Genomic DNA, 24603 nt, shown 5'->3' with positions numbered 1-24603 from the left:
ATTGACAGTGCTGGGCGGATAGAGGCACGAAAACTTCAAATCTAGAAAGAGGCAGGGAGGGTTCTTGGTGCGAGGAAGATCCGCGTGGGCGCTCTCCCCACCTAAGATGGCGTCACTCGGCACACGCCTATCACGTGGGCCGGCTTCTCGTCACGTGGGCTGCCTGCTCGTCACGTGGGCTGGCTGCTCGTCACGTGGGCTGACTGCTGCTCATCACGTGGGCGCGGATCGGTTGGTCACGTGGGGCTGAGAGCTGCAGACGGCGCTCGACTCGCGCTGCAAGGTAATCATGGCGCGCACCACCACCAACAACAACAACAACAACCATTAAACAACAACTACACATTACACACCAACAACTAGAACTACACAACAACAAGCATGAAACAACAACTACACAACAACAACCATAAAACATTTCGATTTAAAGCTTTCGTGACTGCAGGGATTCATCTTCTTGGTTCTTTCGGTAAAGTCACGTAGAATTGTTTTATTATGTTTTATTTTTATTATTTTATTACTTCCCTTCTACGTGACTTTACCGAAATAACCAAGAAGATGAACCATAAAACAACAACTACACAACAACAACTTCACATTACACACCAACTACTAGGACATGTGAAGGAATGACACAAATGCACACCGCGTATTCTCATTGAAAATAGGTCAATTTCAAAATATCACTGTCCTGGTCACAAAGCAAAGTTTGTGGGGAATAATATAAATTTTCTGTACTTTTGAGGCAAAAGCAATTAGGAAATAACACTACCCAGGAACAAAAAAATAACACATTTGTTACGCAGTGTAATTAATGGAGTGGATTATTAACGTTACTTTTGTGACCTGTAGGTATCCGGGCGCAGTGGTACGGGTACCCGGAGATGAGCTCACGGAGCACCACAATCCGTGCATTGACGGGAGTTGAACTATGACCCCCACTTATCGCACTGTTCTGAGGCAAAGTTCAAGGGAAAGTTTAACTTGCGAAATGTAATTACAACAGGGTCGCTGGCAGTATATATATATTTAATCAGCACTGTACCATAGACGCGGCGATCTAAGTTCTATCCCTGGCCACGGCTAAGATAAGTGGCAAGTTAATTTCCTGAACCGGCTCTGGGTTCCACCCACGATGTATTGAGCAGCTGCATTGCACATTGCGGTGTGCAGGTGAAAGACATGGCGGCTGGCGTTGTGGTGGCGGTCGTGCTGGTTGCACTGGTGTTCATTGGGTTGTGGAAGTTGCTGGGAGATGCTAAGGGAGACAAAGACTTCCTCCCAGAGGGAGATGGATGGTGGGGTAAAGGCGAGCCATCTCAGACTCCTGCTGACGAGACAATCAGGCCCTTCAAGGTCCCATACTCACCTGAGACCATGCAGGTAATGCATTCGTGGTATATTTTGCTGATTCGGGTTGTTGATTAGTTCTGGTTTGGTAAGACACTTTGTACAATACTTTATTAAACTGGATTTAGCAGTTATGATTTTAAATGTTTTTTTATTACAAAATAAGTTATCCGCAGAGGTGTTGGTGAATCATAATGTGATGGTGAGATTGTTTAAAATCAGGAATTTTCTAAATAATGCAAAATCAACAATTTGCAAAGGGAGTATACACTGCCCTTGCCAACACCATGGCAGTGGGGAATGTAAATGTGAACACTTGAATGACAGGTATTCAGTGATTATCGGTTATGCTAGTTTGCCCAACAGCTTGTGTTTAGGTGAATGTGTGAGCTCTGAGTAACCTGCAGGATGTTCGTCGTCGCCTGGCATCGGTCCGTCTGGCTGAGCCTCTGGAGGGGAGTCGCTTCCACTATGGCTTTAACTCCACGTACCTGCAGCGAGTGCTTAAGTACTGGGCTGAAGAGTTTGACTGGGAGCGCACGGTAGCAGTGCTGAACAAGTACCCCCAGTATATCACCAATATTGAAGGTACAGTGTGATTGTGGTAATACTGGCCTTGGAGGCACTGAATTGTGAGGGGTGATTATTGTGAGTGCTTGCCATTTATTTTAGTCTTGCGAATCGAGGAAAACCGTCGCCTTCCTATTCATCAGGACCTCAATGGTGTCCCTCGCCATCACTTGAAGTCACGCAAGCACATTTGCACCCGTGTGCTTAAACAATGAGAGTTCAACCCCGATGAAGCTTGGAGAGCTGATTGGAGTTAAAAATAACTCGTGGACAAACACCTTATTGTGCAAGATCTCCGGTTTTGATCTTCCACAAATATGGTTCACTCTAAACCGCATTTGCACAAACTATGGCAGATACCTGATGCACAAATGGAAAATTAAAAACTCTAACATGCAACTGTGGTCACCCAGAACAGACCATACAAAAAAACGACGCAATGCCCGATCCACAAATACGTAGGAGACATCACAGCGATACACTCCACTGCTCCTGCCACGGTTATCTGGCTTGACCACCCGAATGTGAAATTGTAGTTGTTGCTATGCACTTACATCAGCTGCACGAAAGAAAAAGTAGATGTATGTTATTAAAGCTTTCAAGCACTTGTATATGTTTACAATCAAAAGTAAAAGTGCCTCCATGCTTTAATGGTTGTTGGACATTGGTCATCTCCTCTGGTGACATCTAATTGTGAAAATCGTACATTCTTTTAGTGGAGGCCAGTGTTTCCAAAGGACCACTCGCTATTGGTAGAGGGTCGGTTTGGTTATTACCAAAAGGAATATTTTTTGGTTCACAGGAGCATGCCTTGTCGATGCAAATTTTTATTGAGAATGAAGTTGCTTTCAGGTTTTGTGGCCAGGAAAGCCTCCACAGTATGAATCAACTTATCCTTGGGTGGCCCTGAAATAACAGAGACATGCCCCACAATCTCCCAAGCCCCTATGCAGTCTCCAGTAGTTGTATTGTCCGTGCTACAGGTTTGCAACATGAGTCACATTGGTAAATGCAAATACAGCATAATTACAATTGCGAAGAGATGTGGATAATTCAGCGCTCAGTGCTATATTTTAGTGATACATTTAATTAGCACCCTCTACTTGACTGGGATCACCCAAGCCCATGTAGTCAATTCTGCCTATTTCAACGTTTAACTGTGATGACCCATGACTCGTCTGTGTGGTGCACATGGTCAAATGCACGGAGCTTCGAGACATATCAGATGTGTTATCATGGTTGTAATTAGGTTTGGCATTTCCAACCGTCTGTAGAATTGCCAGTGCTCTTAAAATAAGAGTGACATTCTTCTGGCTTGGCTCTTAATACAATCATATACAGCATACAAGAAGACATTGTTGGCCTTCATTATGATGCTTCATTTCATTTGTATGAATGCTTCATTGTGACAGTGTTTCATGCGAATGTTAGGTTGAAGAATTTATCATTTTTTTGTTTAACTGAGCATTTTATTTGAAAGGAGCCTCACAAATAGGTATTGATTGCACAAAAAACAAGCATTGCTGGCAGTGTCAGGACTTGGCTTCTGAGGAAGAGGCTGCTTGACAAATTCTGAGAGGCCAAGGTGCCTTGCATTATTTAATGCATAACGAGTGGCTCAGATGCAGCAGATGGGTTTAGAGGGGATCTATAGTCGTCAAGGTTAACTCAGCCACCGTTTTATCTTGTTAAGATAATGATTGCTTGCATGAAACACTATTCTCCATGGCAGAATGTCTTAACAAGAGATGTGGTTTTTTTGCATGCATACCCAGGGATTGACGTGCATTTTGTACACATACGTCCTTTGGGAGTCCCTGAAAGTACAAAACCCAAAGTGCTCCTCATGGCACATGGCTGGCCCGGCTCCTTCTATGAATTCTACAAGATCATGCCACTGCTGGTTGAGCCGCAGGGCCCCGGTGCCACCGAGGCATTTGAGGTCATCTGCCCTTCCATCCCTGGCTACAGCTTCTCAGAGGCCCCTCATAAACAAGGTAACTTGTGTTTTTTATATTGCTGTTCAAATTAAATATGTAATAGTATTCCTCGGCTGTTAACACTACCAGTTGCTTTTAAGTTATGTTTAAAACTCCTATAACTCAACTCTCCCTGACCATCTTCTTGGTTCTTTCGGTAAAGTCACGTAGAAGGGAAGTAATAAAATAATAAAAATAAAACATAATAAAATAAAATAATTCTCACGACGTTTCGGCTACAACGCAAGCAGCCGTCTTCAGGTGAAGAATGAGACACTACCAAGCTAGGAGCTTATATATAAGCTGGGTTGGAGGTGGAAGAGCGCCTTAACAAAAAGAATGTGCATATGAAGAGGAATTTAGCATATTCATGGGAAATGCGTAGGAGGTGGGCGGGGGGGTTTAAAAGTCATTATGCCCATGCATTATGCAGGATCAACAGCACCAAGGGGGGGTGCAGGGAGTAGCATTAACAAAGGAAAGGAATGTTAATGATATGTAGCTGCAGTTACTAAACAACCACGTAGAAAACTAAAGTATAAACTACATAAAAAACTAAAGTATAAACTGCATAGCACTATCAGTATACTTACTATACTCTACAATAAGCTGAGTTACTAACAGCAAGTAATACATTACAATTCTACGTCGTAAAAATTATATAATATGCTTCCATCTAAACTTTATTCTCTTACATCACACGAGCATATACCGTACTATATACTGCCATAGATAAACCCAACATTAAATTATATACTGTATTGCTATAAACCACCCTATACCTTATACATTTTAATATAACACTATATATTATTCTACTCACCCTAATGTGTATCACACTGCTATATGTTTACTATACAATTACGATACTATATATTACTTTGTACATTGTATTAAGCATATAAATGTTATACTATTTGTTATTATACGTTCTACCATTGACCGTCGTGTCAATGGGTGAGTCGTGGTGGTTTATAGCAATACAGTATATAATTTAATGTTGGGTTTATCTATGGCAGTATATAGTACGGTGTATGCTCGTGTGATGTAAGAGAATAAAGTTTAGATGGAAGCATATTATATAATTTTTACGACGTAGAATTGTAATGTATTACTTGCTGTTAGTAACTCAGCTTATTGTAGAGTATAGTAAGTATACTGATGGTGCTATGCAGTTTATACTTTAGTTTTTTATGTAGTTTATACTTTAGTTTTCTACGTGGTTGTTTAGTAACTGCAGCTACATACTATTAACATTCCTTTCCTTTGTTAATGCTACTCCCTGCACCCCCCTTGGTGCTGTTGATCCTGCATAATGCATGGGCATAATGACTATGAAACCCCCCCACCCACCTCCTACGCATTTGCCATGAATATGCTAAATTCCTCTTCATATGCACATTCTTTTTGTTAAGGCGCTCTTCCACCTCCAACCCAGCTTATATATAAGCTCCTAGCTTGGTAGTGTCTCATTCTTCACCTGAAGACGGCTGCTTGCGTTGTAGCCGAAACGTCGTGAGAATTATTTTATTTTATTATGTTTTATTTTTATTATTTTATTACTTCCCTTCTACGTGACTTTACCGAAAGAACCAAGAAGATGAATCCCTGCAGTCACGAAAGCTTTAAATAAAAATCTCACTGACCATTGTTACATTATCTGTGTTAAATGTTATAAGGCACTTGAGTGTTTTTCTGTTTCAGCTATCTGCATTGAACTTTGCATTGTAAACACTCTCCCCTGTGTGCATGGAACTTTGTTGCTCCTGGTTCTGTTCTACATCAAAATTGTTTAATAGAGCTTACAATGCATGAATAATGCTTACTTGTGATAACCTAGGTTATAAGAGTTGTGTTTTTATAAACGTACTTACATCAGTGCTGCATGTGACACTTGATTCTGTTGTTTATTTCACCGTCATTCACTCTGTTGGTGTCAGTGTCACTCGTGGGGCCGTTCCCACCTTTCATCCTGCATTTTTACAATTCTCTCGTGTCCCATTATGCCGTTTGCTTGGCCAACCCATTCCATGTATGAACAATTTACAACTGGTAGATTGTAAAATAAATTAGCAAAACACAACGGGTTCGTTAAAACAATTGGAGATATTTCAGAGGGATGCAACTGCAAAATACTGCAGTGCATGTGTAGTGTCAGCGGAGCGGGAGACGAGATTTTTCAGGAGCACCTTATTTATCAACACCTTCAGATTCACAGGTCCACCCTCGCGCTCTCCTTAGTCCTCTAGCCTAGCCTTAACATAACCCTGACCGTGTAACACCGACGGCGCCGACCGAGACAGCCAACAACTATTTAGCGAAGACGGCAGCCACGAGCTCCCGCTCAGCTACCCGGCGCGGCCTGGCTCCGCCCTGGCCGTGCCTCCCTTGTCGAACCCACTCGCAGGTTCCAGGGGCTTCCAGATGGTCTCCCATGACCCTTGCCCCAGTTCCTTCGCCCTGCCGCCACACCCGCGTATATGTCCACCGCAGTTGTCGTTGCTGGAGAACAGACAGTGCTATCACACTACAAATGTATCTGAGACCGCTACTGAAGGCAGCTGGGCATCAAATGGATAGAGGTGGACAAGAGCATATTGGACTGCTTTTGAAAGTAAAGGGGGGGGGGGGGGATGTACGAGCCTGCTTTGGATATTAATGTGGTGGTGGTGGTGATGTGCAATGCTATCCCATATTGCCAGGATGGAAACTGTCGCTGTATCTTGTGATTGTGAACTATTTGTGTCGTTTGGTGTGGATGTGCAGGGTTTAACGCGTTGTGTGCAGCACGGTTGTTCTGTAAGCTGATGGAGAGATTGGGACATGACAAGTACTATGTGCAGGGTGGAGATTGGGGCTCCTTAATTGGCACCAACATGGCAATCATGCGACCTTGGTGAGCATCCAACATTTTATGATCATTTTGTGTACTCGGGCCCCCTCGTCTCAATAAGATTTTACCTGGTCTTAAATCGTGGAATGAGCGAGCGTGCTTGTGGCATGTATTAGTGCCGTTCCTTCATTCTTGTGGGGTGTACGGATACAGGTGCGTGAAAGGTCTCCACCTGAACTTCGTGACAGTCACAGGAGGCTTGGGACGTTTGCTGCCATCTGCTGTGCTGGGGCCTTGGATGCCTGGGCTTTTTGGCCTCACCCCTACTGACATCAAGAGAGTGTTTCCTTGCACGCAGTTGTTGAAAAACGTCCTCCTTGAAAGCGGATACATGCACATCCAGGGCACTAAACCGGACACTGTTGGTGGGTTGCCCCTTGTTTTTACTTTCATAGTTTCTGTAATTGTGCACGTTAATTTGTTGAATGGCATCCCAGTTTCTATTAAAACATTTGTATTACTTTGCAGAGTCCAATTCTTATGTTGCTTAATCGGTGATTGCAAGACAAACACCATTAGCCATGCACTTGTTGATTAATTAAACATCCAACTACCAGATTTGAAGTTTTCGTGACTGCAAGGATTCACTCAGTTTTTTTCGGTAAAGTCACGTAGGTAGAAAAATTAAAATAAATGAAAACTAAATTAAATCACGTTTCGGGCGCAAGAACTCTTGTGTTGCGCCCGAAACGTCGTGATTTAGTTTAGTTTTCATTTATTTTTTTAACTACGTGACTTTACCGAAAAAAACAAAGAATATGAATCAACTACCACTTTGGCAGTCGTGTTGAATGGTTTTGGAAGAGGTTTGCGATCAATATTTGGTTGTTAGAGGGAGGCCTTATCAAGCCCTGAATACAATAGTGCAACATGCCTTAGGCTGTATGGCATGGAGATACAGGATGGCTAATCACTATAACATGTCAAACCCAAAGGATTCAAATCGGTGAGATTCATAATGGAAGGCTTGGGAAAAAACCCAAGAAAATCAAGAAACGTAATATTGTGCATCAGCAATAGTTGTCACCACAATGTCGCAACTTAATAAACACCCCCATAGTAAATAAAAGAATAACTGTGGATAGTTGAGTTTTCTACTTGTTTCGCATAGGATTTAAAGTACGTAACCTTTGGAGCTGATGCTTACATGAGACCTGAACCAGGTGTAGAAGCTGCTGGTGAGACTGCAGTAAAGAGTGCCGAGTGTATTTTTTTCAGGTAAACAATAACTTGAGAATGCATTGCAGGACCATGAGACACTCAACATTGTGAAAAACTGTATCAAGGTTATCCTTAAGACTTGAAATGTGTGCTATAAGCAATGCTTGGCAGTTTGATGTAAACTAACATGGTTGTGCTGTCGTGAATTTTCATGTCCAAGTGTCTAACCAAATGTCATGGGTATTGTTACCATATAATTGTCATTCGTTTTCTGTGCCATTTCTATTTATCGTCTCGGTGTTTGATTTGAGGGGTTGCGCTCAGCGATTCCCCTGCTGGTCTGGCTGCTTATATGCTGGAGAAGTTCAGCACCTGGACCAAAAGAGAAAACATGGATCAGGAGGACGGGGGCCTTGAAACGTACGTGCAGACACAGGATGCGAGACCATTCACCATGTTCGGCATTGTTCTTGGAATCTGACTACAGATGTTATCATTTGAGGGCAGAATCAAATCCCGAACAGCTGCTATGGATCGAATTAAATTATTTAACATTTATGCTTCATATGGATTGAAATTCAGAAGCCACTGTCCATGTGGGCGTTGATGGGGTGTGGGCGTTGATGGGGTACGTCTGTTGTGGCACAGTTTGTTTGAGCTGGATGAGCTCCTGTGCATGGTGATGATCTACTGGGCGAGTGGCTGCATCACATCGTCCATGCGCTTCTACAAGGAGAACTTTAGCCGCAACATGTTCAAAAGTAAAGGCACACAGTAAGTCAACGCGTAGGTTTTCGCAACTAGTATTGATTCACAATTGCTTTTGTATTAGGCCACTAAATGATCTAATCAAATGTGTGCCATAACAATTCTCGTCTAATTACATTTGGTGGTAAGGGTTCTTCTTAAGCTTACTGGTGAGTGTAATTGGCATAACGCTGGTACACAATTTGGTCAGCTGTCAGGTGAAGGGTTCCTAATGGCACAGGTTTTTGTGGTGTTCAAGTGTGAAGTTTTTTCTCTTACTCCACATGGGCTTCCTCTTGGTTCTTCGGGTTTCTGTCTTTACTAAAAAAAACACACAATCTAGCTGGGATTGACCAAACATCATAAAGCGGGAAAATTACCTGCAAATTATACTCACTTGGGATTACACATAGCAGCATCACCATCTACTGCAGACATTTTTTTGCAGGACCCTCCTGAAAAGAGTTGACTCATTGAGGTTTTCCTGTAGAAATAAATGGTTTTGGACACATTTAATGCTTAATAACGTTTCTCAATTGCATACGTGCTTTATTATACAGAGCTATGTTCTTTCGCAATATACGTAGCCATCCGTGCTAATTAATAAATATTGCTATGGTGTTAACTGCATATTAGATGCTATGGTTTTGGTATAAATACCATGATATTTGATCACATTGGATAACTCCAATGTTGATTGCATTGACAATTGCAGGAGTCACTACGGTCCATATCAATGGCTCGTAGAATTCGAGTTTCGGGGAAGCGCTTTGCGGTGATGACGTGGTTGTTGTGCCCGACAGGATGCCCGTGTGGGTTCCCACGGGGGTGGCCGCCTTCCCCAACGAGCTCTTGCATGCCCCGCGCGCATGGCTGGCCTCCAAGTACCGCAGCATTGTATCCTACGAGTACATGCCGCGCGGCGGCCACTTTGCCGCCTTCGAGCAGCCGCTGCTGCTGGCGGAGGACGTGCGGAGCTTTGTCAAGAAGGTGGAGGAGCTTGCCGTGCCGCTATGAGTGGCATGGGAAGGCAGAGCCGCACGATGGCCCCCACCCTCTGGCAGTGCCACGAGACCCACATAGTGCCTTGGTGGAAATGGTATAATTAAATTGGCTTTCGTCTGCACACACTAATTACTTATGAACGCGGAGTAAGAGTTAAGGCTGCCAATCAAAATAATGTATTTTGTTTAGTATCAATGTTTAACATCTTTGTGAGTGCGCTTTAAAATACAAACGGAAAATGAGAATATTATATCAGAGCACACCTGTTAAATGATACTCTGCGGCAGCAAATATTGAATTTTGAGAAAGCATGTCTGTATTGAAGGTCACCATTGCCTCGCATGAGAGCCACAGGCCAGAAATATTACAATCCATCCTTTAATTATACATAACCTATATTAAGAATCGTATTAACCTATCCTGCATACTCTACACGTTATTTCTATAACATCTATATATTAGTGAAACTTATCAATGGGGATACAGTGTAACTCGATTCAATTCGTGAAAGTAACTCGTGCGCAAGGACACCCACTGATAAACGTGGATTACAGGAGGGCTCAATCGGCAGTTTCTTCCCTTTTATCTGTGCTGTTTTGGTGAGATGATCAGTAGCAGGCAAATGTGTGCCTTGGTCAGAATCGTTCCTCTCCATGGAATATCACCACTGGAAGGTAATGATGCGGTTCTCATCATCCGTGTCTCCAACTATCCCTCGCACGCTGCACTGGTTACCACTGATACATATTGCTTGCACGATTTGACAGCAGAATTTTGCTCGTTAATTGTTGAAACCACACTAACATGCAGGACTTACATGTGGTCTAATGTAACATTATTTTTTGGTGTTGTGCATCCCAGACTGCTCTGGACTTTTGGTTATTTAGCCATGAAGCTTAATTGAATAAAATGGAAAAAGTTACATTGTGGAAGTCATTTTAATTCCAAAGCATTTATATTTTTCAGGTGACAGATTAGTAACTGGTAATCCATGTGGCAGTCCTACAAAGAGATGTAACTACAAAGATGCAGATGGGGGCACTTGTGTAAAGTGGCTCTTACAGTAGACTGAGCAGCCTCTTGTGAACCCACCGAAGCTCAAACCACCAATGATTTTGTACATTTACAGTTGGCTTCTTGGGGACACTCTGCATTGTCCAGCCAAACTTTGATTCTCTAGAAATATTAACGTCATTTGCAGAAGACTGCAAGCAAACCTCAGTGATGCGGTTCATAACCAAACGTGCCAATCACACCTCCGATTAGCACGGTTAGCTATGTACGGTGCGAAAGAAGTTCAACAGTCAATAGAGCAACAGGGTTGTGGCGCAGTGGTAACACTCACACCTCACAGCAAAAAGGGCCTGGGTTCAATTCCCGACTCAGGCACCCTTCTGTGTAGAGTTTGTATGTTCTCCCTTTGGTCTGCATGGGTTTTCTCCCAAATATCTAAAAAGCACACTGTCACTGGAATTTGGTGACAGAGCAATGTTGCTCCCTGCTGCAAAAACTTGACTGGACCCTCCTGAATAGAGTTGGAGACTTTCCTGGATAAAGGAGCTTAATAGTTTTGGCCATGCCTCAGCCCCTTTCACAGATGACTTCGATGACGCTGGTCTCCATGGGGATGGGCTGGATGCAGCGCTGCAGAGTGCTGGCCAGCACCTCGTCGAGAAGGGCATGAACCAGTGCCTCCTCGCTCACGAAGCGCCACAAGTAGAGCTGCAGGTAGTGGCAATCCACCTGGATCTGCTGCAGCCCAAACCGGCCAAACGTGCGCAGACGCACGCATTCCAGAAAGGTCTTCAGGCTGATTTTGATGATGCCTGTCAGCACTGAAACCTAGGTACAGCAGACAAAGTGCCGTTAAACCATGCTTTGTTGAAACACCGTGCGTCCGTATACAGTTTGCAGAATACGATTCTGATTGTCGATATAATTACAACACGAGATTTGTCTCTACACTTATTGAAAAAAGTAATTTTTCACAGGGCACCCGTGAGCATCAACATGATGACTCTCCACTTAGTCACTCGATGAAAACACATCCCATTGCTCTGCGAGCTTCACAAAATAGCAGCAGCACGGACTTGGCTTGGTTGGTCCTTAATCTGTGGCTGCCTCACGGCTATCACAGCCTCGGAACTGGCGAACCACCCTCCCTGTAGAGCAGAGTCTGGGCTAAGCCAGATCTTCCCATCCAGTAGGGCCTGCGCTAGGGACCATTCAAGGTCACTCCTTTGAGGTGCTCCACTGTCATGGTGGCCCACCACCCAACAGCACCACTGCACCACCCACCCCCTTCCGAGAGGAGCTGGAGCCGTGGATGCCCTCTGAGCGTTCCTAACGATCCGATTGTCGCACGTGCAGAGTGTGGCTGACAGCACCACTCCCTCAACAGTTTACAGTTTCCCACGAATTTTAAGACTCAAACAAATCTACCTCGGAGCAACATTGCCAGAAGTTGAACCATCAACTGATCTGCCACTTCATCACAAACACGTTTTATATCCCGATTGTAGCGAGTGCACTAATTTGGAAATTATGACGTGTATTTGATAAGAGTGCAATTTATGCCGAGGCATCTCAAGAGGACTTTACATGTGATCAGAGATTAACAAACGTTTCTAAGGCACCCCCAATGGCAGCTGCCCCTGTGGTTAAAAGGGGACTAGGCACCTGGCCTGCAAGTGTGCATTAGTCTGCTCGTTAGGAGTAATGATTGCTGTGTAATGCCGTTTGAGTAATCAAGGCAAATTAGACCCCGATGCCAGCACACACTGGGCTGTTTCAAAGATATCAAGGGATCTTTAACGTCCACTCTGACGCAGACAGCATGTATTATTATTAATTGGTTATGACCAATAAATATTAACCAGCGCAGCCGCTGGACATGAACTGCGACCCTTTGCAACAAATGGCGAATGTGCTACCACTCGGCTGTTGCTGTCGTTCAGAGCTGTTGCCATATCCGATCCTTGTTCAATACATCTCAATCATCTTTCCACCCTCAGGACAGATGTGTGCGGGTGCCACCATTTACAGAGAAATATCTGCCATCTTGCAGTAAAATCTTTAAAATAAGATTGCACATGAGTGCCTAGGTCGTGCCCCCATTAACTAGGCTAATGCTCACATTTATGTTGCAGGCTACGGAAACCCTCTTTAAACCCCCTTGTATTTCGCTTGGACACGTGTCTCTCATGCCGTAGAAATTTCAGAGAAATAAGTACAATGCTGCAAATCTCACCTTTGAGAACTCTACGGGACTGAAGATGTCCACACGTTCGGAAAACAACTTCTGAATGTTGCTTAGGAGGCTTGTGTCCATGGGTGCACTGAGACAGACAGGGAGGCACAGACAGGGAGACAGATAGGGCAGAGAGACAAGCAGGTACACCTTTATCTCTCCATGTAATCAAAATACAGTAGGCAAAGATCCAAACCGAGATCGTAGTGTGTGGGTATCGGGGAGTGTGTGTGCATACCTTGGTGTATAGCTGGGCGCGTAGCGAGGGGGTGGTTGCTGTAGTTGCCGGGAGCTGCTGTGAGCGGAGAATGCGCGCTTGCTGGAGTCGCTGCTGTGAGCCTTGCGCACGCCCTCTTCAAACAGCAACCCGACCTAGACCCATGGCACGGCTCCCTTCAACTTCAACGCTAATGACATTAATCCTATGGGTCTCTCAATGGACCCTCTGACGTTAGTTCTCTATTATTCAGCGTGTTTACCCAGCAAAGTCTCAAAAACACTTTTTTAGGAGGATCCTGCCAAATTTTTAGCAGTAGGGGGTTGCTGACGTAATCCCAATTGAGTGATTTGCAGGTAATTTGTTAGCAGTGGGATATTTGGCCAACACCAGTTTCATAATATGATTTTAGCTTTGGGAAGAATTTTGAGAACCCAGAGAAAACCAATGCAGAACAGGGGAAGAACATATAAACTCTTCACAGACAGGCACCCGAGTCAGGAATTGAACCCAGGCCTCCTTTCTGCGAGGCACAAATGTCACCACTGCACCATCATCCTGACTCCGACCTGCACATCGATGGCCGTGATGTCCTCAACCACGCGCTTCATGACGGCACGCACGTTCCGCGGCTCGATGGAGTGGACCCAGTCGCGTGTCTCCACGCTCTTGCGCAGCATCTGGGACAGCGTGAGGCCTTGCACGCGCACGTAGTGCGTGAGCAGCCGCGTGGCCGCTTCGCGCGCCCGCACGCACAGCGCCGACACCGACGTCATCGGGGACTCGTCCTGCGCCACCACAACCATAACACCGTGGACGGCCGCATTCAAAATCACTTGAGCTTGGCGGCACTCTGCACACAGTGCTGCCGGGGTCCTGGGCGCCCCGACTGGAACAGCTATGGCACAGCTGTTAGCAGCAGTGGAGACGTTTCCTCTTTACGCTTATTCCATGTTACAACACAAGAGGGTGTGCAGCATTGCGCATACAAAAGCTCTTGGCCTTATCCAGACCACCAGCTCAAAATAAATTGGCCACGTTCCGTTCTTTGCATTGGTGATCGGGATAAGGGCGAAAGCTTTGATACATGCTGCAAACCCTGTTTAATCTATTTGTTTCTGTCCATTAACTTTTGTGTTGTGATGGGTTCTCTAGTCAATTATAGATTTGAATTACATCTATTAGCAGATTACAGCAACGAGTTGCGTCCGTGACTAAAGAAGCCATGGCGTGTTGACTCCGTCGCACCTCCCCTTGCAGAGGGTCGAGCGGGCAGTGCCCCCACTCCCGCGCCGCACTACGGACAGCCCGACGCAAGTCCCTGTTTATCACACGGCAGCAAGGTCTCCGACGTCTCATCGCGGATTTCAGGCAAACGACACCGAAGGACCGAGCAAATGATGCAGGTCGGGCACAGCATGCGAGTCGGCGCTTCGGCTACGCGAGAGAAGCCCGGGTGGTACCTGCACGAGGAACTGCTCGTCCGTCAGCGTGAGGATGTAACTGATGGTGGACGTCTCGTAGTCAAGGCAGAGGCGCGACAGCAGCAACAGGAGAGCTGGAGGGGTGGCCCCACGCTCCCCGGGGCCCCCAGGGCTCCCCTCGCTGTAGTGCTTCCCCAGGGCACAGACGTGCTGTATGAAGCCCACGACCAACCCCTCCCGCACTCCCTGGCTGCAGAACTCGCCCTAGCACAGCACACAGCGGAGTCATCAGATGATCAAATAATCAGGATAACAGGGAAAAAACTAAAATCGAATTTTGCCTGACGATGGTCTTTTTGTGCTCGTTACACAATGTCGACATATAACAAATAATCTTCAAATCACATCAAGACTGAGCGAGCGGTATTCTCATTCGGTTCAGGAGATGAACAAAGAGCGTCTCTGCAACGCGGTTCACGTGAGCTCACCTTGAAGTACGGTTTGACCGAGAACGTGATGTCCTTGGCACAGAACAGCTGCACCTCAGCCAGCACGGCCTTAATCTTGTTGAGAGTGGCACAGGAGAGCTGGGCCAGCAGCTCGGGCAGGCTGGGGCTGTCCTTTCCCACGAGGCGTGGGGCAGCCAGCGCCTGCCGTGCATCCGTCAAACAGTCCGCCAGGAACTCCTGCTCGTCGGTGCCACAGGGTCACAGCAGTGTCACAGCAGCGCTCCCACCGCTCCCCTTCTGGCAATGCGTGCCCAGTGCGGTTGTGTTGTGGGAGACGACAACTCCTAAAACTAGAATGTGCCACAAAATATTAACAAACCGTGAAGATGTTAACCTCAACTGCAAGTTGATGGGATAGCACAAGGCTTGACATCTCCTTTCATCACATTACATTTTTTCAGCTCAGTTGCTGAACACCAGGCCAATAGCCAACATTTTCAAGCAGCCAGCAACACATCGTACTATTACAGTTGTAATAGACGAAAAACATGCAAAACTTTCTTGAAGTGAGCTGAGTTTTAAGAGCTTTGAGAAAAGAGATGAGGGGGAATTTCAGTCAAGCAGCCTGGGAGAAAAACCAGAAAGAGAAGTGTGACTTGCAGTGTGGTGTGACTTGTGGTTGAACAGTAATGAGATGAAACGGTGTCAGGTAGAGCATCCTCAACATGGGTGGACGAATCAATGAGTGGGAAGAGTAAGGATGGTAACTGACTATGGGTGAACGAGTGACTGGAGTGAATTGGTGAGCGCCGAATCGTCAATCACCGACTGCTTTACATTGTTTCTATCAGATGAAGTGAGGTAGGAACTGGGTACTCAACCCAGATGTGACAGCAGGATTCCAACTTGAGTCAAGTTGTGCTTTGTATAACAGCAGCAATAATTGCTCAGAATTAGAGGCTTTGGCTCGGAGAATAAAATCAGGATTCTTCGATGCCTCCTTAGCCAGAATGGTAACAGTTCTTCTATGAGAGCTCAGATGAGACTGTTGTGCCAAGCAGAGAAATTGTGTTACAATGAATAGGACAAGTATTGCTCTAACGGGAGAGTTAGACGGTGATGCGGGCACCCCGCTGTTCCTGCGGTTGTACGTGTGAAATGCGATCTATGTGCAAGCGGCCGCGTGCAACGTGATGCGGCCGGCGCACGCTACCTCCAGAGCGCGGGCATACTGCTGCAGGCGCGCGCGGGCAGACCGCTCCACGATGCCCATCCCCACGGCCACAACGCCCAGCCCCGGGAGCAACCGCGACAGCGCCTGCAGGCGGCGATGGAATCGGTCCAACGCCCGCACCTGCAACACGGCGTCGACGGTCAGCAGTTTTACGTGGCAGGCAGGGGTGGCTATGGTGCGGACATCATGGCCACCACTCTCCGAGAACCGCAGTGCTCCTTACACATGCAGGGGAACACAAGTCAAGGAAGCGGTACGCTTTTAATTTTGGAGCTTTCGTGACTGCAGGAATTATTCTTTGGTTCTTTCGGTTAAGTCACGTCTAAAGATAAAATAATAAATTAAATAATAGCATATTACGACGTTTCGATTGCAACACAAGCAATCATCATCAGGCATAAAAGAAATAGCAACAAAAATCTAACTAGAAAACTATAGACAGACATACAAGCAGACAGACATCACAAGGACACACAGAAAGAGGACACATATCGGCACAAAGAGAGGTCGTTTCTGTGACGGTGCCTTAAATATAGAGAGGGGGGCGGGGGCGGAGAGAGGGAGGGGGCAGAGAAAAAATTAGCATATCAATGAGTGGACGGCAACGTGATGCTGCTGCAAGTAAGATGACGACGCGGCACGGCACGCAAGCTTGAAAATCAGGAGAAAGACACACTAAAATTAAATAACCTAGTAAAATATCGAAATGTAATGTAATGCAACACAGAGAGTCGGTCAACACACAATTAACGCATAGCCCGGTTGATTACGTATTTCAAAGCGGTACGCACCAGCAGTGAATTGTCTCCCAGGCTCTTTTCCTCCTTGATGCGTGCCTCCACCAGCTCAAAGTATCGCTCCATAAGCTCGTTCACAAACGCTTGCAACTTTTCAAGGGCTTGTGCCGAGTCCCCGTCGCTACACTGGCTGATGAACAGTTGCTGGAAGGAGGCGATTGACAGGCACATGTTGCTGATGAAGCCATTGCAGCCCCGGTCAATAAACTCCAGGATGTCGGTGGGTGGAGATTGGACATTGCCACTTTCCTCAAGGCTGCCCCCAAAGTTTCCCGCGTCGAGCTGCATCCTCCCTGCGTCTCCGGGCACGGACTGCAATGTCTCCAGGTCGCAGCAGAGCCGCGCACGAGCATGGGACAGGAACTCATCCCACAGGTGCGCTGGCGGCTCCCCGAGCTGCAGCAGCAGGTCCACACACTCCGCCAGCTCCTTGGCGCTCGCCTCCCTGTCCCTGCAACCCACGTGAGGTATCCACAGAGACCGGGTTGCGTGGCGGCCGCATTAAAAGCAAATATCACCGCAGTAATAACCATGCAAGGGGCTTTTCCACACACAACATTTTGATCCAAAGGCCCATGGCCCTTTTGATACCTGTGTTCTAAAAGTTGGCATGGGCAATCCCAATTGAGTAATAATTTGAGTGAGTTTCGTGCATCGTCTGTATCGCTAGTAGAGCGGCAGTGCAATATCTGCTGCACGCACCGGAAACGCTCATGCAGAGTATGCGCGAGCGCGGTCATGATGCTGGAGCAGTCGTCTTGGATGCCACGAAAGGAAGGCATGTGCTGGTACTGATGGAGCACCGCCCGCGCTTTGCTGTAGTAGCGTACTGCCTGACCCCACGCCGCCAGCTCGATGCACTTGTGCAGGCGTGCGGGAAGCTCAAACAGGAACTGCAGCTTGCGAAGCAGCACATGCACACCTGCGGGGGGCAGGTTGCAAGTCTATTTTGATGAACCATGTGAGAACTCCAGAGGCCAGGACAGTCTATTTGCAAGAGTGACCCGGGTTACCAATATGACAAAAGCAAAGCAAATAATCATAACAAAACCAAAAACAACTGCATCACATGAAGAACTGAAACTATTGGAAAAGTAATTCCCTGCAGTGCAATTCGGCTCTGAAAAATAACCTGCAGATTTAACACAGCACAAATTACAACACTAAGCTACAGAAACGCTGAAATTTAACAAATGTATGTTGAACTTCTTTCGCACCGTACATTGCCAACTGTGCTAATCAGAGTTGCGGGTGACTAGCGCAAATAGAGAACAACACGAGGCACGTGTTTAGACACCGGCACAGTGGCATGATAAACGTCACGTTCACCCAAATGCATTGTATGTAACGCATCGCCAGCATGCACACAGGAAGGCGAAGGCACGTAAAGCTGCTGCAATGAGGTCGAAGTTCACTTCTTAATCACGGCAATTATCATCGATCTTCCTGGCTGGACCACACAGCTCCCGTAGCTCTCGCACAGTTGCTACCACACAGTGTTGGTTCCAGGGCAGCTCTTGGAGCTGAGCAATTTAACGGCACGTGCGAGGAGCAAAACCCAGGCCCAGCTGGCTGCAGCCTACACCCGATTTGGGACTTGCGAGAACGTCGCATCCTGCGGCTGTGTGAAGACTTGGGGTGACGGAATACACGCAACGCACTGTCTGAAAGCGCTTGTTGGGCGAGCCCGCACCTGACAGCTTGGTGATGTGCTGCCGACGGTCCTGCAGGGTGCCGCTTATTTTACCACTGAACTCCGTGATGGCAGCCATGTTGGAGGTGAGGCACTCCATCTCATCCTCCATCTTCTTAAAATCGTTCTTCATTTTGCGAATTGTGTCTGCAAGGAGATGCGCGCACATTCTTGTTTTCGAAAGCGGAGTTCATCACTACTGGGGGAGCCTTTTCCAAGACTCCCTTGACACAAATCACACATTCTCAATGACATTCGTTTTACATTTTCCATAATAGCGCTTAATGATTGTTTTTTTTTACCTGGAACATGCGTCAGTAAATTCCATAGGAGGGAATCCTGATATAACCACCATGGAGATGAAGCGATGATGAGATTAGATAATTTACATAAGCAATATGGAATCGCAAAGACTGGCGGACGGCAACGACACGAAGACCTTGCTCCAGGAGTGGATTCACCCCATGGCTGCCGATGAAAAACAACCGAGTAACGGTTTTTTTCGTCTGATAGCCACATGTACAGCGTCAAATCATCCGAGTTGTGATACCTGACAGCACTTGTACTGTATATGCACGTTTACTTACACATGCTTGCACTCGTTAATCTCGGAGATAATTACTTTCCACAGATACGATTTATTACATGTGAAATAAATTTTGCTAAAATTTATAATTAAGTGTTCATTCCAAATCCCATGTTAGTAAACGGCCTGTGGAAGGAGAGTTCATAGAACTGCTTTAAAAAAAATGTAAGTGACCCTTGATACGTACACGAGGGGGGCGCTCTGTTCCACACACCGTGCTGCAGACGATGTGGGTTCGTGGTGAACTCGTTACAAGGCAGCTTCACAATCAACTCCTCGCCCCGTGATACGTGTGCATGCAGCACCGTGTTTAAATTGTTTTGAGTTACGAGCTCCAGGAATTGATGGATTGAGGTCAATGCACACTGCAGGGTGATAGCAAGAGCCCTGGTAAATTCTGCCCGCGTCTAACCGGCCGAGTTCGTCGTACCTGTGGCAGAGATGAACTTGTTGTAGTTTTCGTAGACGAGCGTCTGCATGTCGCTGTCCAGGGCTCGGATCTGCCGCACCATGTCGGCCTCCCGGCTCATCAGATCGGGGAGGCTGCAATCTTTCCGCAGCTGCACAGACGCCCTGGTGATTAGGACTGCACGCAGATCCCGACTCCACACCAACATTCAATACAATATCTGGTGATGCCGCGTTTGCAGTGATGCACAAGCACAAAACATATCACGAAACATTCGTTAATAAGACTGCCTTAAAACAATGTATATAATGTGACGTTTCGGGCCATGTTGAACAGAGGCGAGCAGGGTATCTCCTCTGGCCTTGAAAGGTTGCCGATGTTTTGCTTTTCAAGATGAATGCGAGGTTTGTTTGTTCCTCCACAACAAAGAGCTTCAAGACTGTCAATGCGAAACCGTAGGTCTCTCCCTGGGAGTCTCTAATGGTTGTCAAGAGACACTACCCCAGTAACCGCTAGGACCCTGGGTTCCAGTCCGGGGTCTCGAAGACAACTGCCCCCATCGGTTCTCGTCTCCCGTTTATCTGCCCCGTGTGTCTCCCGTCTACCCCATGGCTAGCTATCCCCGTGTGTCTCTCACCTACCCCATGGCTAGCTATCCCCGTGTGTCTCTCACCTCCCCCATGGCTAGCTATCCCCGTGTGTCTCTCACCTCCCCCATGGCTAGCTATCCCCGTGTGTCTCTCACCTACCCCATGGCTAGCTATCCCCGTGTGTCTCTCACCTGCCCCATGGCTAGCTATCCCCGTGTGTCTCCCTCCTGCCCCATGGCTAGCTATCCCCGTGTGTCTCTCACCTCCCCCATGGCTAGCTATCCCCGTGTGTCTCTCACCTACCCCATGGCTAGCTATCCCCGTGTGTCTCTCACCTCCCCCATGGCTAGCTATCCCCGTGTGTCTCTCACCTACCCCATGGCTAGCTATCCCCGTGTGTCTCTCACCTCCCCCATGGCTAGCTATCCCCGTGTGTCTCTCACCTACCCCATGGCTAGCTATCCCCGTGTGTCTCTCACCTACCCCATGGCTAGCTATCCCCGTGTGTCTCTCACCTCCCCCATGGCTAGCTATCCCCGTGTGTCTCTCACCTGCCCCATGGCTAGCTATCCCCGTGTGTCTCTCACCTGCCCCATGGCTAGCTATCCCCGTGTGTCTCTCACCTGCCCCATGGCTAGCTATCCCCGTGTGTCTCCCTCCTGCCCCATGGCTAGCTATCCCCGTGTGTCTCTCACCTACCCCATGGCTAGCTATCCCCGTGTGTCTCCCTCCTACCCCATGGCTAGCTATCCCCGTGTGTCTCTCACCTACCCCATGGCTAGCTATCCCCGTGTGTCTCTCACCTGCCCCATGGCTAGCTATCCCCGTGTGTCTCCCTCCTGCCCCATGGCTAGCTATCCCCGTGTGTCTCTCACCTCCCCCATGGCTAGCTATCCCCGTGTGTCTCCCTCCTACCCCATGGCTAGCTATCCCCGTGTGTCTCTCACCTACCCCATGGCTAGCTATCCCCGTGTGTCTCTCACCTGCCCCATGGCTAGCTATCCCCGTGTGTCTCCCTCCTGCCCCATGGCTAGCTATCCCCGTGTGTCTCTCACCTCCCCCATGGCTAGCTATCCCCGTGTGTCTCCCTCCTGCCCCATGGCTAGCTATCCCCGTGTGTCTCTCACCTACCCCATGGCTAGCTATCCCCGTGTGTCTCCCTCCTACCCCATGGCTAGCTATCCCCGTGTGTCTCTCACCTACCCCATGGCTAGCTATCCCCGTGTGTCTCTCACCTGCCCCATGGCTAGCTATCCCCGTGTGTCTCCCTCCTGCCCCATGGCTAGCTATCCCCGTGTGTCTCTCACCTCCCCCATGGCTAGCTATCCCCGTGTGTCTCTCACCTGCCCCATGGCTAGCTATCCCCGTGTGTCTCTCACCTGCCCCATGGCTAGCTATCCCCGTGTGTCTCTCACCTACCCCATGGCTAGCTATCCCCGTGTGTCTCTCACCTGCCCCATGGCTAGCTATCCCCGTGTGTCTCTCACCTACCCCATGGCTAGCTATCCCCGTGTGTCTCACACCTCCCCCATGGCTAGCTATCCCCGTGTGTCTCACACCTGCCCCATGGCTAGCTATCCCCGTGTGTCTCTCACCTGCCCCATGGCTAGCTATCCCCGTGTGTCTCTCACCTCCCCCATGGCTAGCTATCCCCGTGTGTCTCTCACCTACCCCATGGCTAGCTATCCCCGTGTGTCTCTCACCTACCCCATGGCTAGCTATCCCCGTGTGTCTCTCACCTACCCCATGGCTAGCTATCCCCGTGTGTCTCTCACCTCCCCCATGGCTAGCTATCCCCGTGTGTCTCTCACCTACCCCATGGCTAGCTATCCCCGTGTGTCTCTCACCTGCCCCATGGCTAGCTATCCCCGTGTGTCTCCCTCCTGCCCCATGGCTAGCTATCCCCGTGTGTCTCTCACCTACCCCATGGCTAGCTATCCCCGTGTGTCTCCCTCCTACCCCATGGCTAGCTATCCCCGTGTGTCTCTCACCTACCCCATGGCTAGCTATCCCCGTGTGTCTCTCACCTGCCCCATGGCTAGCTATCCCCGTGTGTCTCCCTCCTGCCCCATGGCTAGCTATCCCCGTGTGTCTCTCACCTCCCCCATGGCTAGCTATCCCCGTGTGTCTCCCTCCTACCCCATGGCTAGCTATCCCCGTGTGTCTCTCACCTACCCCATGGCTAGCTATCCCCGTGTGTCTCTCACCTGCCCCATGGCTAGCTATCCCCGTGTGTCTCCCTCCTGCCCCATGGCTAGCTATCCCCGTGTGTCTCTCACCTCCCCCATGGCTAGCTATCCCCGTGTGTCTCTCACCTGCCCCATGGCTAGCTATCCCCGTGTGTCTCTCACCTGCCCCATGGCTAGCTATCCCCGTGTGTCTCTCACCTGCCCCATGGCTAGCTATCCCCGTGTGTCTCTCACCTACCCCATGGCTAGCTATCCCCGTGTGTCTCTCACCTGCCCCATGGCTAGCTATCCCCGTGTGTCTCTCACCTGCCCCATGGCTAGCTATCCCCGTGTGTCTCTCACCTGCCCCATGGCTAGCTATCCCCGTGTGTCTCTCACCTACCCCATGGCTAGCTATCCCCGTGTGTCTCTCACCTGCCCCATGGCTAGCTATCCCCGTGTGTCTCTCACCTGCCCCATGGCTAGCTATCCCCGTGTGTCTCTCACCTGCCCCATGGCTAGCTATCCCCGTGTGTCTCTCACCTACCCCATGGCTAGCTATCCCCGTGTGTCTCTCACCTGCCCCATGGCTAGCTATCCCCGTGTGTCTCTCACCTGCCCCATGGCTAGCTATCCCCGTGTGTCTCTCACCTGCCCCATGGCTAGCTATCCCCGTGTGTCTCTCACCTACCCCATGGCTAGCTATCCCCGTGTGTCTCTCACCTGCCCCATGGCTAGCTATCCCCGTGTGTCTCTCACCTGCCCCATGGCTAGCTATCCCCGTGTGTCTCTCACCTACCCCATGGCTAGCTATCCCCGTGTGTCTCTCACCTGCCCCATGGCTAGCTATCCCCGTGTGTCTCTCACCTACCCCATGGCTAGCTATCCCCGTGTGTCTCACACCTCCCCCATGGCTAGCTATCCCCGTGTGTCTCACACCTGCCCCAGATAGATCTCGGGGTCGAAGTCAGCGCCGTCGATGTCGCAGGGCCCGCGGCTCTCGGGGGTTTGGGTGCCCGCCACGCCCGGGGCCTCTGGGCCGCCCAGGCCGTAGTAGCGCTGCAGCATCCCGTGGGCGGCGCGCCGCCTCGCCGCGCCCTGCTCGCCCGCGGCGTCGGCAGTTGACGCGGCCATGAGGAGAGAGACGAGGTGGTGGTGGAGGAGGAGGTGGTGGTGGTGGAGGAGGAGGAGGTGGTGGAGGAGGTGGTGGTGGAGGAGGTGGTGGAGGTGATGGAGGAGGAGGTGGTGGAAGTGATGGAGGTGGAAGAGGTGGTGGTGGAGGTGGTGGTGGAGGAGATGGTGGTGGAGGAGGAGGTGGTGGTGGAGGTGATAGAGGAGGTGGTGGTGGAGGTGGTGGAGGTGATGGAGGAGGTGGAAGAGGTGGTGGTGGTGGTGAAGGTGGTTGTGGAGGTGATGGAGGAGGTGGTGGTGGAGGTGATGGAGGAGGTGGAAGAGGTGGTGGTGGTGGTGAAGGTGGTGGTGGAGGTGATGGAAGAGGTGGAAGAGGTGGTGGTGGTGGTGAAGGTGGTTGTGGAGGTGATGGAGGAGGTGGAAGAGGTGGTGGTGGAGGAGGAGGTGGTGGTGGAGGTGATAGAGGAGGTGGTGGTGGAGGAGGTGGAAGAGGTGGAAGAGGTGGTGGAGGTGGCGACGTCTTCCCGGCTCGGGCCCCACCCGGAAGCCGTGGCGAGGACGCAGCGAGACGCCCAATGCGCGGACCAATCAGCGCGGAGACTCCGACTCGCGACCCCTGACCCAAGGTGACGTCAGATCCTCGCCCGTGATTGGTCAACGCGTTTCCATTCGCCTACGCCGATTGGTTGACCTCGTTCACGTGAGCGTAGCGAGGCTCGGGATTGGGTCGCGACTTGGAGCTGTGAGCCGCACGTGGAGCGGAGACGAGGCGTCCAGAAGGAGGCCAGGAGGAGGGAGACGAGGAGGAGGAGGGAGACGAGGAGGAGGAGGAGGGAGACGAGGAGGAGGAGGAGGGAGACGAGGAGGAGGAGGAGGGAGACGAGGAGGAGGAGGAGGGAGACGAGGAGGAGGAGGAGGGAGACGAGGAGGAGGAGGAGGGAGACGAGGAG

At 49.0% G+C, this 24603-nt stretch overlaps 2 protein-coding genes across 2 annotated transcripts; one reads left to right on the top strand and one right to left on the bottom strand.

The window, feature by feature from the left end:
- Positions 1–211: 211 nt before the first annotated feature.
- Positions 212–9717, top strand: EPHX1 (epoxide hydrolase 1). The gene is made up of 9 exons (XM_078871730.1): positions 212–283; positions 1174–1383; positions 1758–1938; positions 3696–3917; positions 6666–6795; positions 6946–7157; positions 8265–8373; positions 8602–8727; positions 9504–9717. The coding sequence occupies exons 2-9, from the start codon at positions 1183–1185 to the stop codon at positions 9715–9717; spliced, it is 1395 nt and encodes a 464-aa protein (XP_078727856.1). The 5' UTR covers positions 212–283; positions 1174–1182.
- VPS51 (VPS51 subunit of GARP complex) lies at positions 9224–24274 on the bottom strand. Its single transcript, XM_078871729.1, has 12 exons — positions 23462–24274; positions 19786–19915; positions 18770–18916; positions 17779–17998; positions 17071–17527; positions 16259–16399; positions 15085–15282; positions 14636–14860; positions 13742–13960; positions 13194–13327; positions 12956–13043; positions 9224–11547 (listed from the first exon to the last, which is right to left on the bottom strand). Exons 1-12 carry the CDS (start codon positions 23654–23656, stop codon positions 11287–11289), a joined length of 2415 nt encoding a protein of 804 aa, XP_078727855.1. The 5' UTR covers positions 23657–24274; the 3' UTR covers positions 9224–11286.
- Between the last annotated feature and the right edge of the window lie 329 nt (positions 24275–24603).

This window comes from Lampetra fluviatilis, chromosome 33 (assembly GCF_964198595.1).
Source record: "Lampetra fluviatilis chromosome 33, kcLamFluv1.1, whole genome shotgun sequence".
In the NCBI taxonomy this organism is placed as follows: domain Eukaryota; kingdom Metazoa; phylum Chordata; class Hyperoartia; order Petromyzontiformes; family Petromyzontidae; genus Lampetra; species Lampetra fluviatilis.
Note: the sequence above shows the minus strand (reverse complement) of the source record. Positions and strands in the feature narration are given on the sequence as shown.